This window comes from Balaenoptera acutorostrata, chromosome 3 (assembly GCF_949987535.1).
Source record: "Balaenoptera acutorostrata chromosome 3, mBalAcu1.1, whole genome shotgun sequence".
Classification (NCBI taxonomy): Eukaryota; Metazoa; Chordata; class Mammalia; order Artiodactyla; family Balaenopteridae; genus Balaenoptera; species Balaenoptera acutorostrata.
The window spans coordinates 117,686,137-117,701,695 of NC_080066.1; the positions used below are offsets into that span (position 1 = coordinate 117,686,137).

The 15,559-nt window shown below is 38.0% G+C and overlaps 1 protein-coding gene across 2 annotated transcripts in view; it reads left to right on the forward strand.

Moving 5' to 3' along the window:
- The first annotated feature begins 1,173 nt into the window (after positions 1-1,173).
- BRMS1L (BRMS1 like transcriptional repressor) overlaps positions 1,174-15,559 on the forward strand; it is a 39,111-nt gene continuing 24,725 nt past the window's right edge. The window contains exons 1-4 of one of the 2 annotated variants that reach the window (XM_057544143.1): positions 1,174-1,592; positions 7,761-7,851; positions 11,635-11,762; positions 13,550-13,629. In XM_057544143.1, coding sequence (XP_057400126.1) covers positions 1,451-1,592; positions 7,761-7,851; positions 11,635-11,762; positions 13,550-13,629 — 441 coding nt within the window. In that variant the 5' untranslated portion in view covers positions 1,174-1,450. The remainder of the gene's footprint in view (positions 1,593-7,760; positions 7,852-11,634; positions 11,763-13,549; positions 13,630-15,559) is intronic. The other variant, XM_007180723.3, reaches the window with a different exon arrangement.

A 15,559-nucleotide genomic window follows, 5' to 3' on the forward strand; every position in this document is an offset into this window, starting at 1 on the left:
AAAAAGGAGTGGAAGAGGGTTGCAGAGAGAATAGGATATGCAAAAACGTTGAAATGGGAAACAAGTTGTGTGTTTATCAATTGAGGAGTGCAGTTTTGGAGACTACAGTAGGAAGAGTAGGCTGACAAGTAGGCTGATACTAGATAATAAAAGCCCCATAATTTGGATTTAAGCCAAGAGATGGATAGCCCTTGAAATGTTTTCTGTCATTAAATTTCAAATCTAACTTTAATGCATTTATGCTTGGATACTCTTACCATTCTCTGTCAAATGTCTTTGGGCCTTGTGTTTGAGGAATGCTGTACAACCCACAATATTCTATGAAATCTCTTCCAATAGCAAATTGCCACTTCAGGAAAAAGCTCTGTCTTTATAATTGATAAAATACCGTTTTTAGGTTTGTCTGCAAGTAAAGTTTCCTCATCTGTAAAATGGGTATAATAATAGCACCTACCTCAGGGCTATTAAATTGAGAATTTAACTCAATATAACTCATTTAAAGAACTTACCAGGGTACCTGATATAGAGTAAAAGTGGTCAATTAGTATGTTATTATGATTATATTTAATGAGTTTTCCTTGTCTACCATCCCTACCATTGAGAAAATATAACATTTCATTAAGTCAAATATGTATTTTTCTTTGAAAACTGAAGTTAAGATTGGTCGCATTTTCAGGCTGCAAATGGTAAAAAATAACGCAAAACATACTAGAGAAAAGTGCCAAGATAAAACTTCCTTTCCTTCCATATTATGGATTGCAAAAGTTTCAAGAACAATTTAAAGACTTGTGCAACATAGAAAGTGCAAGTTGCCTGCAGAAATTAATTAAATAATAGTTTATTAGTGGTAATAAAAGTGCTTAGGTAAAGAGACATTTCTCCAGTTCCCGTATCCTCAAAGAGGAGGAAAAAACCTCAGGCAAAAGACCTTTTCGTCTGACAGAAACATCTTGGATGGCCTGGGAGCTCAGACAATTACTTGGCGGGAAAAGAATAAATACAGACCAAATTCTCACAATCTGTTTCTGTTTAGTTTATAAACTGCGATCGACTCTGGCAGCTTTCGTGCCTTGTGGGACTTGAAGTCCAGAGGGGAGAAGTGATCAGGACTGTTGAAGCTTGGAAGCCGGCGGCCCCTGCAGGTCTGAGCAGTAAGGACTACAACTCCCGACACATACCGCGAGGCCGCGCCGTAATTACCGGCAACCAACCGGATCCGAGCAGGACAAGCCCCAGCCCCAGGCTCGGAGGACTGCCTCCACCAATGGCAGAGCTCCCACCGCAAAGCCTGTGGGTTAGGTTGTGAGGCTCCGGCGGGGGCGGGGAGGAGCCGAGGGGGTTCAGAAAAAGCTCGGCCGCCGGGTGGGTTGGGGCGTTCGGCGCGCCCTTCACTGAAGCGGCAGTGGCCGGGCTGGGCGCCGGGAGTGGGAAGCGACGGCGCGGCTGGAAAATGCCAGTCCATTCCCGAGGGGATAAGAAGGAGACGAACCATCACGATGAGATGGAGGTGGACTACGCCGAAAACGAGGGGAGCAGCTCCGAGGACGAGGACACCGAGAGCTCGTCGGTCTCCGAGGATGGAGATAGCTCAGGTACGCGACCCAGCGGGCTGGGACCCCGAGTCCTCGCGCCAGGCTAGCGACAGGCCGCTCTCCACACGCCGGGCAGCTGCGTCCTGCTGGGAGAGCGGGGAGGGGAGAGAGGGAAGGGGCGGAGACTGGCTCCCAGCTCTCCGTGGCACCCGGACTGTTCGCTGGGCGCTGCCCGGCTCCTGGCGGGTCCCGGTTGACGGGGCGGGGCGGGGCAGGGCGCGGGCCTGGACTCGCCCAGCTCCCGTACGCTGCGCGGTCCTGCTCGCGGTCCGCCCCGCCCTTGGGACCTCCGGGTAGTGCCCGGGGCTATCCGGAGCGAGGAATGTGCCGCATCTTGTCTGGGAGACCCTGCAAATGCCTCCTCTCCCCAGACCACCGACTTCTTATTTTGCACCTTTGCAACCCTTACTTGTCAACGTGGGTGGGTTGTCGGAGCCGAGGGTAGATTTGTATTGGCTCTTGGCTGGTTTAGAATTTATTAATCTCAGCTTCCAAGTCAGCGTGTCAGTCAGCACTTGATATTAGTGCTCTTTCGAGGGGCTGACGTGGGAGCTGGACCGTTTACAGCATCTCTCTGCACTTGTCAAGACTAAGAAGAGCCTAACATCAGGGGTGGTTGGGGATCTTCATATGCTTATAAATTGGCTGATTTTTGGCAACTTTGAAATTCTCCAAATCCTTTCTTTCCTGCAATCTTTTCTAACTTTGGGCTATTTTAGGTTTGTTTTTTGTTTTTTCGGGTTTTTTTGGGGGGGGGGAGGTGGGGTGAGGTAGAGGAGGGCAGGTTAACACCACAAGTGAATTTTTGCAAACTTTTAGTAATGGTTATTTTGAAAAAAATGGAATTTGTGATTACCTGGATTCTTTTCCTTTTATCCATATGATGAAGGTGAGACGTATTTCTTTGTCTTGTCTTGATTTTGGCCGTGTGAAGCAAGGATTGATGACAGGTTGATGACAGTCTGTCAGCACCCTGACACCCTCTTTTCAGGTTTCCCTTTCAAAGGAAACCTCCATGGAAGTATGTAATTTCAGTCAATAAGTCAACCACCCCAAAATAATAATTTCTGAGTGACTTCCTTGTGCAGTACTGGGTTCTACTCATTGTGAGCTATAAATAGTTATAATCTAACTGCAATTAAAGAGCTGTCATAGGTCACCACTTGATTAAATTGCCAAACAAATGCTTAACTATAAACAATACTGTAGGAATTGAGCAGAGGAAATCTTTTCAGTATAGGGTGGTCAGCAAAGGCTAGATGAAGAAGGTGGGGTTAACTAAATTACCTCGAAGAATGGGTAGAATTTGGATTGGAGTGGTAATGTTCAGGTGTTTGTATAGAACAGCAGTCCCCAACCTTTTTGGAACCAAGGACTAGTTTCGTGGAAGATAATTTTTCCACGGACTGGGGAGGGGGGGATGGTTTAGGGATGATTCAAGCGCATTACATTTATTGTGCACTTTATTTCTATTATTATTACATTGTAATATATAATGAAATAATTATGCAACTCACCATAATGCAGAGTCACTGGGAGCCCTGAGCTTGTTTTCCTGCAACTAGATGGTCCCATCTGGGGGTGATGGGAGACAGTGACACCAGAAGTGTGTTGCTTATGTCCAGTCTACTCCGTGATCTTGCTTTGGCTTCTGTCACTGCAGAAAACCCTGCTTCATGAAGATAGGATGTTGGAAATGGAAGCAGGCTTTTCAGTGCTTTTGTGGCAATTTCAGGATATTCCGCCTTGACTTTAATCCAGACCGTATGGAGATTTGAAGTTGTCTCAAACATACTTTTAAGGCCACCGTCATTTGCGATCTCAAGCAGTTGATCCTCTTCTAGCATGGACAAAGTCGATTTCACCTGGCTTATTCACAAATGGGTCGCGGATCCATTTCTTCCCAGTTTGGGGGTCTTTTGTGGTTGGGAAGTAATGCTCAACTCTTTAGAAAGCTGAGATAGGTGATCATGCACCAGCTGGGAGAAAGAAGGCCCTAGTTCAGTCTCTTTCAAAATCTCTGCTAATGTTTGAAACATGTCAGAAATCCCATTGTTCACTCGTCGCCCCCATAATTCCAGTTTGGCTTTGAATGCAGCCACTTTATCTGCCAACTTGAACACAGTTGTCGTTCTCCCCTGAAGTGACAGATTGAGTTTGTTGAGCAGGTTGAATTGTCACACAAGTAAGTAAGTTTTGCGACCCATTCTGTGTCAGTGAAATGTGCTGCCATTGGTGAATGTTTTGATAAAAGAAATCTCTGGAGCGGCTCTCGTAACTCAAAAACTCTGGCCAGTGATCTACCTTTAGAAAGCCATCTCACTTCTGTGTATAAGAGAAGACGTGTGTCCATCTCCTCACAGAGCTGAGTGAACAGACATGAGTTAAGGACATGTACTTTAATGTGGTTGATAATTTTAATCATATCCTGAAAAATGTTGTTTAGTTCAGGTGACATTTTTTGGCTAGCCAGCGTTTCTCTATGGATGACGCAGTGCGTAGACTCACATTCAAAAGCAACCTCTTTGACCCGAGTAGTGAAACCAGAAAGCCGTCCAGTCATGGCAGCCGCTCCGTCCATGCGTATACTGACACAAAATGACCAGTTCAGTTTTCCTGTTATGTAATCATTCAAAGACTTGAATAGGTCTGCAGCTGTGGTGTTGGTTGGCAACAAAAGTGCACATAACATACCCTCATGCACATCCTCCTGAAAAATATATCGCACAAAAACAAGCATTGTTGCCCTGTTGTCAATATTGGTAGATTCATCAACCTGGATTGTGTACCACGGTGACTCATTAATCCTCTCTAACAGTTGTGCCTTGATATTCTGTGCTATTTCATCAGTTCATCTAGTTACGGTGCTAGCCGGAAGAGGAACACATGCCACCTTTTGAACTGCATCCTCTCCTAAAAGTTCATGACAAACGTCCTTAGCAGCAGGCAAGATCAACTCTTCACCAATAGTAAAAGGCTTCTTAGCTTTAGCAATGCGTTTAGCCACTAAGAATGATGCTCTCAGTGCAGGCACATTTGATGAAGTGGTGGCCTTCAGTAATTGCTTCTGTTCTTTGTGTTTACATTTTTTTCTTTTGAAAAACTCCAAAGGCTTGTCTTTTAATGCAGGGTGCTTGGTGTCCATGTGGCGAAGCAGTTTTGAAGGTTTTATGGCTTCGTTGGATAGCCGGTCGCCACATATTATACAAAGTGGGCTTGGAAAATGTAAATCACCTGTTGCAATGAACCTGTAATTTAAGTAGAACTCTTGGTATTTTTTTTAAACCCAGCTTTCTTTTTGTTGGTAGTCTTAGAGTCTTCTGCTGTCTCATCATTGGGTCTTTCCCCCTTTTCAAAGAAGCTCTCCAGCGATATTTGTTTTTACTCACTTTGGCTAAGGTTAGCTTGTGGGCATACCAAAACTGTGACTGAGACAAGTGCACAGTGCGGGAAAGAGGCACGGACAGAAGTGGTAAATAAAATAATGGGTGGGCCATGCGCGGACTAAAATAAGTGTCGGATTCTGACTTAAAGCCTGCCACAAGATGCAGCTGTACAATTGATGTACATCAACTCACTTGCCACTATAAAGCCTGCCATCAGATGCAGCTTAATTGTCACTTGCCACTCACTGATAGGGTTTTTAAAAAAAATTTTTTAAATTTTACTTATTTTTTGGCTATGTTGGGTCTTCGTTGCTGCACGCAGGCTTTCTCTAGTTGCGGCAAGTGGGGGCTATTCTTCATTGCAGTGCACGGGCTTCTTATTGCAGTGGCTTCTCTTGTTGCTGAGCACGGGCTCCAGGCATGCGGGCTTCAGTAGTTGCAGCACTCAGGCTCAGTAGTTGTGGCTTGCGGGCCCTAGAGCATGCGGGCTTCAGTAGTTGCGGTGTGTGGGCTCAGTAGTTGTGGCGTGCAGGCTCAGTAGCTGTGGCGCATGGGCTTAGTTGCTCTGCAGCATGTGGGATCTTCCTGGACCAGGGATAGAATCCATGTCCCCTGCATTGACAGGTGGGTTCTTAACCACTGTGCCACCAGGGAAGTCCCACTGACAGGGTTTTGATATGAGTCTGCAAGCAATTGATTTATTATGGTCTCTGTGCAGTCAGACCTCTCTGCTAATGATAATCCGTATTTGCAGCTGCTCCCCAGTGCTAGCATCACCGCCTCAGCTCCACCTCAGACCATCAGGCATTAGATTCTCATAAGGAGCACACAACCTAGATCCCTCGCATGTGCGGTTCACAGTAGGGTTTGTGGTCCTATGAGAATCTAATGCTGCTGCTGATCTGACAGGAGGTGGAGCTCAGGCGGTAATGCGAGTGATGGGGAGGGGTTGTAAATACAGACGAAGTTTTGCTTGCTCACCGCTCACCTCCTGCTGTGGGGACCGGTTCCTAATGTGGTACCAGTCTATGGCCCGGGGGTTGGGGACCCCTGCTATAGAAGGAGGAATATAAGAAAAAGTGCAAAGGCCAGAGCTTAAGGCTTATTCAAAAAAGTGAGAAAACCAGTTTGGTTGGGAGAAGGATTTGAGCTAGAAAAGGAAAAGATATAGATGTGAAAGATTTCAAAAAAAGCAGAAAGTGGGATTGATGACTACAAGTTTAAGAGTCAAGGTAAGAAGAAAAACCCAGATACAAGGAGAATGGTGGTAGCATGAACAGAAATAGAAAAGTAAAAGATTTGAGATGAAGGTGGAAGATAGAGTATTACAGACATGTTGTTTTTGAGGTCCTGATGGTATATTTAAGTCAGAGTGCCCAACTGACAGGTGGAAATGTGGCGTTGGGACCTGCCTGGTATGGGAAGCATAATTTGGAAGTCATCTGCCTAGTCATGAAAATAGGTGAGATTTCAAAAGTGAGGAATACAGAGAAAGAACGTCTATACTATATGTGAATACATTTCCTAGATCTGTAAAACATTTTATCTTCAAGTGTTCTTTGTTTTTTTTTTTTAATTTTAATTTTTATGGGAGCTAGGATCTCACAAAATGACATCTATTTACTAAAATTCTGCCTCTCTAATTTTTATGTTGACCCTTGTGAGTTTTCACTGTTTTTTATTCTATCCCAGAAAGTAATGAACAACTTAATTTGTGAAAAATGTAATAATAATTTGAACTACAAGTCAAATTTTTTAAGTGCAAAGAAATTATTTAAATCAATTTTGCAGTTTTGCATGTTGTGAAAGCATTTCTTTTCTACCATATGTCTTGCATGTTAAACTTCCACAGTTTTATTCTTCTCCAACCTTGGTACTGGGCCAGTCCTAAGGCTACAGAAAAACTATCCAGAGATATTGGGGAGTAAGTCATCTTGAGGGACCACGTTTTAAATAGCCAAGGAATAAGCTATTAGGAGCCAGAAATAATTTTAATCTGTTTCAGAAAAGTTAAAAAAAATTGTATACTTCCTTACTATTCAAAGATAACTGAATATAATTTAACTCTTTCTCATAGTTTGACCTTTATTTGATGATGATCAATATGCACATCATTTTGAGCTTCAGTTATTCTGATGTTGTCAACTGTATGTGATGTAAAAATAGAAGATATGAAATATAGGGCAGAGCTGGTAACTAACAGTTGCTTTCCTTGAAAAGTTTGCTTGTTTTTCTTATTTTCCTCTTTCTCACTGACTGACAGTAATTTGGGGAGAGGGATCAATGGGAATATAAGAGTAGGAGACCAAGATATTCTGTGGTAAACATAATGAGATTAGTCTTCTTTTTTATTTGACTGGCAAATCATCTATGTGAGCAGTGCTGAAAGAAGAATTCCGTAAGTGTTTTTGAGCAATATTAACCTTTAAAGGACATAAACATCTTGGTGCTTAAGTTTTCGTGATTTGGTGGAAAACAGACCAAAAGTGGGTTAATTACTTCATAGTCACAGTTTAATGTCAGCCCTTTAAAATGATTTAAAAATGAATAAAAATAAGAAGGTCTAGAGACTGTTATAGTTTTAATTCATATATATTTTAGGTTAAAATCTAAAGTGGAAATTATTTTTGGTAAATATGTATTTTAAGGCTGAATATAGGCCTTGCATATCTAACTTCATATTTCAGTTTTTTCTTTTTTTTTTTTACCATTTGAGTTAACATTCAGATATATTTGGAACATAAAATTAATTTTATCTTTGATATTTGCCTTTTACTAACAGAAATGGATGATGAAGACTGTGAAAGAAGAAGAATGGAATGTTTAGATGAAATGTCCAATCTTGAAAAACAGTTTACCGATCTCAAGGATCAGTAAGTAGTGACTTCAGAAGGTCATTGTCACTGAATCTCAACCTTGTCACGTGTACACTAGCATGAGAGAAATTATATTCACTCTAGACTATTTTCCTTTTCGTATTTTATGGGACCGACTGATCTGAAAAAGGCTTCGACTGTTGTTTGCCTGCTGAAGACCTCATTAACTAATCAAGGGTTTTGAGGCTGTTTTCTGGGGGGATATAATAAGATTTTTATGTGGGGTTGGTAATGAAAATGTTTTCCTGGGTTGTTGCACCCTTGATTCTAATCTGCTTCATTCATTCCTTTGTTAAATAATTGGATAAAGATAGCATTTTAAAATTGTGAGAATAAGAGAGATATTTCCCAAAGATGGCATAGTGATTTTTGTTTATATCTTAACATTGGGTAATATATACATTATGTGTTTTCACATGCATTATTTAGTTTGCTTCTCTGTAAGGTTGGGAGATAGTCTTATCTCTAATTTACACGTGAGAAGATTGATGCTCAGAGAGGTTAAGTGATTTGTTCATAGTTCTTCAGAAAGTGATAAATTAAGCCAGGCTTTCTGCCTCCTAGTGCAGAAAGTGCTATGGTGTCCCTTCCACTAAGGCACATTACTTTGGAGGAACTGTAGTGGAATAGAAAGAGCATAGGCTCTGAATCCAGGCTTTCTTGACAGATTTCAAAGGTATAATAAGAGATTCTTTATTATCTACTGTAAAGATTGAATGAGCAATATGTAAAATTCTCAGCCATTTGCCTGGCATGTAGTGTGTGTTTATTAGATACTATTTTTTTCCCCCTCCTTATAATGCCAGAACTCTTATGTAAAGTTGGTAACGCAAGAATGGGCCCCAGTGATTTGAGAGAACAGAATAGATGCAGATGCGGATTAAAAAAAATCTTAAAGGTGAGCTTTCAGTTTGGAACTTGCTGGCAAGGTTATGGGACATGCTACATTTTAGGAATTGTAAATGGAAGTGAGAAACTTCTGAGATTATAGACACCTTAACTTATTCAGAAGCTGGCTCTTCAGTTTATGAATCCTTCGTGATTTTGCTGCTTATTCCTTTTCTCCTACTTCTTCCCCAGAGAGGCCCAAAGAAGAGATGAAAGCCCATTTAATATCTGGAATTGCCAGACTTAAATAAGACAGATTTGGTTACCATATGAATCCTGCTGGATTTATGCCATTTCTGGTCTTAACTTTCATTGGTATTAGAGATGAATATATAGATAACGTTCCATGCTAGTGCAACAAATTAATATAAGCAATCCAAAATAATCCAAGGTTTAAAATTTTGGCTTTAAAAAACATGATATTTTCTTATTCTAAAGATTTATATTATTAATTTGAAATTAAAATAGTTTGGATCCCCAGGAATCCATTATTTGGGCAACATGGAGAGTTCATTCAGTTCATTTGGGATCATTCTGGAAAAAAGGAAGCAAATTTGTATTTTTGTATTTTAGCACAAGTAATCCGTGAATGAATAATTCTTAAACAATTATTTAAGATATACCTATTGAGCTTTTAAAGTGCCTTTTATGGTTATCCAAGAAATGAAAATTGTTGTAAAGCTCTAGTACAATATATTACGTAGGAGAACTTTGCGTCTAGTGAGTAATTTTGTCTAATCTTGTTCACCTTGGGGCAGGCAATTGTCTTGATTTTTACTTTCTCATGGCTCACTATGACCACCAGCCAGTTCCCCCTACCAGCTTTATTCATTTCTGAAAGTGTTAAAAGTAGACCCATTACCACTATTTAATAGGATTCTTTCTCAAGGAATTGGAATCTAGAAATATGTTTTAGAAAAGAAAAATCTTGGTACCAGGTTTATAATTATTTTTTTGTCTTGCCCCATTGCTTGTTTTTTATTTTTATCTTGTCATACTGTGTATCTCTGTAAGCTGTCTCAAATCCTCTTTGGAAGAGGTGGGTAATATAATAAAAATAATAGTAATAGTAATAGATATCCTGCTTTGCCTGTTCTGCTACTACAGGGCACAGTAGCAGTCCTTTCCTAAGGTAGAAAATCCACAATTTGCAGTCTGTAAAGTGGTGGAAGGTGAGTTCTTCCACCTCCTTAAAAAGATAGAGGAACTTGTGCCATCCAAGTTTCCATTCATTTCAGTGTTCAACATCCAACAAACATTAATTGAGCTTCTATTCTGTGAATAGTATTGTGGTTGCTGCTGAGGGACTCATGATCCTTGCCTTTGATGAGTTTATACTTGGATTCCAAGACTGTAGAAATTATACTGATTTTGAGGAATCTATTCTTTTAAAAGTGAGCTAATGGAATATTGTTAATTCACATATCCTCTTCATTCAAGATGTTCACCTATTCAGGATACCTTATCAATATTTTGTATGAGTTTGATGTTTTTCAGGGACAGTCATCTTTTTTATCAGATTTTTAGCATTTTGCCTAAAGTTGTATTTATAAGTTCAAAAACTATAAGTATCATGTTGTACTTTTCTGACTTTACAGTATGTTGAGTTTTAGAAAAATTTAACCCAGATGTGATAATGTATTATTTTGACAGTTAATTCAGATAATTTTTCCCTTTTTGTTTAAAAAAAAGAATAGTTATTGTATTAACACTCAAATTTGCTTTATTCCTTTAGAATCATTGTATAAATCTCTATGCTAATTATAATGACCAATAATAGACAATTAATATTAGTTGCCTTAATTGTATTAGTTTATATTTTCAAGAGGAAAGAGTGGAATTTTATATGAAAGCCAGGTAGCATCATGTTTTCAATAGCCAACTGCTATTTATACTAACATCTACAAGCATAAGCAGTGGTTTCTTTTGGAAGTTACTAGATGCCATCCTTGTGATGTATATGACATATTCTTCACCTATGATGAGTAATAAATGGCCAAAAAAATTTTACAAAATAATCTTAAATTGTTTGTCTGCTTTGAAATTTTAGGATATCCTTGAAATGCCACAAAACCAGGGTTAGAAGTGCCTTTCATAAAGAACGACAATTTAAACATTTTCCTGTTAAAAAAGAGTTAGTTCTGTCCTGCAGGATTATTGCTAAAAATAAACATTGAGTTGTCTCACATACTGTCTTTGATAATCAAGCTAAAGGTATTGGGATGACAGCTGGTAAATTAGGAGTATTTGTATGTGGACTCATAAATAGAGCAACAGGGATTCCTTGCCCCACTTTTCACTTCCCCATCTGTTGAGCAACTCATATTGTTATAGCTTCTTCATTTGCAGTCTAGAAGAACTGAGTATGCCAGATCACAAGTTCTCTAGCCATTGGTTTTACCTTCATCACTCTACTTCCTCTTTGTTCTTTTAAAAATCAAGTAGGCTGAATATTGTAATACTGACTGCTTTTCAGGAAACTTGGAGAGGAGACAGGGAATTATTTATTTTTGAGAGCTAGTAATGCCTGTATCTAAATTATTCAAAATGTTTTTTTTTTAAACTCAGTGTCTCTTAGAATTGATTTATTCTGCAGTTAAAACAAAAACATCTAGAGTGACCAAAAGTGGTTATTTCAGTTGTATTTTTTGTATTGTAAGTTAACCATTAAAGAGTGATATATCTAAAAAATAGAAAGATATTTCTTTGTGATTATGTGCATAAAGTCAAGTAGTGTAACTGCGTTCTTCTCTTCACTTGAGATCAAGGCAAAAATACATTTGGTAGGCTATTAGAATATGAATGATATTAAGAAGAGAATGTATAGAAGTGGTAAATTGTTAGCCTTTGTTGGGCTTTTAAAATTAATATCTTAATTTTTGCTTTGTTAAGACTTTATAAAGAACGATTAAGTCAGGTGGATGCAAAACTACAAGAAGTCATAGCTGGAAAAGCACCAGAATATTTGGAACCACTGGCAACTTTACAAGAAAATATGCAAATTCGTACAAAGGTAGCAGGTAGGAAAGTGAAACATCTTTTCCATATAGTAGAATATGAACTCTTCAATAGACTTAAAAGGTGTTTATCAAGTGAGCGGTTGTTGTTAATGGAAGTACAACTGTATTTACATTGACCAGAGTATTTCACTGTCAGTCAGCCCACAGTTATTTATTAAATGCCTCATGCTTTTCTCTGCTACTGTAGGGGCTTGAAAAAAGAAAAAAAGCCCTCAAATTGCTCACAGTGTTGTTGAGAGGGTACTTCCACATGTGAAACAATTAGAAACCATGATACTTTCATTAAGAGATACTGTTACTATCGCAGTTTAATTTCCTATTAAGGTTCAATTTAAGTCCTCTTAGTATTTTTCATCTGTAAGAGTGATAAGGATTTTTTATTTGTAAAAACATTTTTTAAATGTTTGATCAGGATGTTAAAGAACAGGGAATTAGCCTTCAAACCTACAATTTAGTCATGAGTTTTTTATTTTGATAAGTTTGGTGACTCATTTGTGGCTATGAATAAATGAAGATGTACTATATTTGTGTGGTTAAATTTCAGTCTTCTGTTTGTAACTGGGATCTGGCCTCAGAATTGTGTCCTACCACGCATAACAAGGGGTATATCTATTTGAAGGTCACTTAATGATTTTTCATAGTCAAACTAAAAACTGAAATTTAATTACTGGAGATGCTGATTGTTTTCTTTTTGAGGGACACTAATTGATCCTCATGTACCTGTTATATAATACCTAAGGCATTGTTGATAATAGGTTCTTTTTGGACTAAATCCACCTTAAACCAAATTTTATTCTTGAGTGCTTAATATTAAGTATGTAGATGACGTGATGCTTAATCTGCTGTCTTTGCATATTGGCTTAGCACACCCTTAAAAGTAAACATGACCTTAATTTTCCTGGACATTCTAAAAGCACTAAGTGAGACTTAGTGGATGTTTAGGAAATATTACTTCAGTCAATTATTCACTTTTCTACTAGGCAGCCTCCTTTACTTTTTGATTGTACAAAAAGTAGTGTGTGTGAATGTGTTGCTGATGGCATAGTTCCAGATATCTGTCCCTTGCCTTTTCTATACAAGAAACAGAATTACATTTCTAGGGGCAACTATGGCATAGAGTTAAGCATATACATCTAGACCTCTTTGTTTGCCATTTTTGTGATGGCATGTTTGCATGACCATGGTGCCTATTTTATGCTGTTGTCTTGGTACCTCTAAGTTAAACTCACTTGAGCATCCATTCTCTAGGTAAAGCCCTGTTAGGAGCACGCAAACCTCATATCAGTTTATAAATTTTGTTATATTAGTTTCTACATTTAATCCTCTTGGAAACTTTGGGCTCTGAAAATAAATAATAGTTAAAAACTAGTGGTTTTGATGGTTATGGTATCCAGTTGTTACTTTGAGTATATATGATTAAGAAACCAGAGCTTATTGACTCTGTTTCCCTTATGAATCCCAAGAGATTGTTTTTCATAGGTGAAGAGTTTTATTTTCATTTTAATCATTCTCTATCAAACATTTAGGAGTATTCTTTAGAAAAATGGGTAAGAACTAAAAATTGCAGTGTAGTTTTTTTCTAGCACTTAAACTCTTAGTTTTCTAGTCTTCTTTGATATATATTTTAACTGAGCCTTTTATTTTTAGTTTTTAAAGGTAAAGTTAGACTCACTTGCCAAGTTCTTCTTGATTCATCTTATAAAATAGTTAGGACAGAATTCGTGTAGGGAAGTGATATTTAAACTCCTTATTGCTAACATAATCAGAGTAATTGTGTTTGGTTGCAGGAATCTATAGAGAGCTCTGCTTAGAATCTGTAAAGAACAAATATGAATGTGAAATTCAAGCTTCTCGCCAGCATTGTGAGGTACTGTTATTTTGCTTAACTTTTAAGCTGATTTCAACTCTTCAACTCTTCTTATGAGTGCAGCAGTTAAAATAGTAAATAAACTAAATGAAACAAAATTAAATAGTACTTTAGCTCAGCACTTGTACGTTTTTTTTTTTTTTTTAAATACAGTTGCACTGGAAGCTGTATTGGAAATAGGACACAAAGAAAGGACCATAGGAAAGAGCTAAGTGATATAATTTTAGAAGTTTTTCAACTGTTACCTTAAAAAGACTTTGTAATGATTATATCATCTGGCATCACTGAAAATAGTATAATTAGTATAATATTCAAGGCTCAAAAAATGTATATTCAGTAGTACAGTTAGAAAGTTGGGCTATATTAATTTCTCAATTTCTAGATCTGTTTCCACATCTTAGGGCAAAATTCTCTATGGGGAAAAAATAAATTCTGTATGTTCCATTTATTTTGAATAACGTTTGAAAACATAGTGCTGATTTTGCAGATAACTTTTCATAAAACCTAGATAAGATCATAAGTATACTAGTGAAAATAAGAGGACGCGTTCTATGATGATTCTTATCTTACTTTAATGTACCATATCTTTATAAATCATTAAAATACTAAGAGTATATAGGTATAAAAATGATGGAGCTTGTTTCATTTTCTTGGTTATAATTGAGGTGAAACATCTTTTGGTGTTTACTGGCTGCTTGGATTTTCTTTCCTAAGAAGTGCCTGTTCATATCTTTTGCCTTTACTTTGGGCTTTTAGTCTTTTCCTCATTGACTGTAGAGGTTCTTTATATATTCTGGATACAAATGCATTGCTGGTTATATGCTTTGCAAATGTTTTTACCCAGACAATGGAATATCTTTTCACTTTTTCTGATGACCTTATGAACAAAATTTTACATTTTAATGTAGTTGAATTTATCATCTTTCCTTTATGATAGATGCTTTTTGTGTCTTCCCCACTTTGAGGTAAAATGATGTATTTTCTTTTAAAAGTTGAAATTTTGCTTTTTAACAGTTAGATTGCTAAACTGCCTTTAATTAATTTTTATGTGTGGTTAAAGTATGGGTCTAATTTTACTTTTTTGCATATGGATAGGTAATTCTCAACTCTCTTTATTATATTCTTCATTGTTTTCCACTAATCAGCAATCCCATCTCTTTTTTATAGAAAATATCCACATATGTGCTGGCTTGTTTTTAGCTATTTTTCCTTTGTTCCATTGGTCTGTTTGGCTCTTTCTGCACCAGTATCACAGTATCATTTTTTACAGCTTTCAGTCTAGTAAGTCTTAGTCACTCAATACCCTAATAATTTTATCTTGCTCTTTTCCTTCTTACAGTTGTTATTGTTAATTTTTTTTGTTTTTTAGTAAAAACTTTTAAAAAATTGCTTTTTTATTTTCTGCTGCTGCATAGAAAAGTAAGTTTGTATATTGATATTATATCCAATCTTATCTACCTCTCTTAATTTTAATAATTTAATTACAGATTCTTAGATTGTCCATGTAGATAATAATGTCATTTGTGAATAACTTTTTTCTTTTTTCTTCTTTTCTGATCTCTTTTTTTTTTTTAATTTTATTTATTTTTGGCTGTGTTGGGTCTTCGTTGTTGCGCGCGGGCTTTCGCTAGTTGCGGCAAGCGGGGGCTACTCTTTGTTGTGGTGTGCGGGCTTCTCATTGTGGTGGCCTCTCTTGTTGTGGAGCACGGGCTATAGGCACGCAGGCTTCAGTAGTTGCAGCACGGTGGGCACAGTAGTTGTGGCTCTCGGCCTCTAGAGCGCAGGGTCAGTAGTTGTGGCACACGGGCTTAGTTGCTCTGGGTCTGAGATCTTCCCGGACCAGGGATCAAACCCATGTCCCCTGCAATGGCAGGCAGATTCTTAACCACTGCGCCACCAGGGAAGTCCTCTGATCTTTTCTTATTTGTTT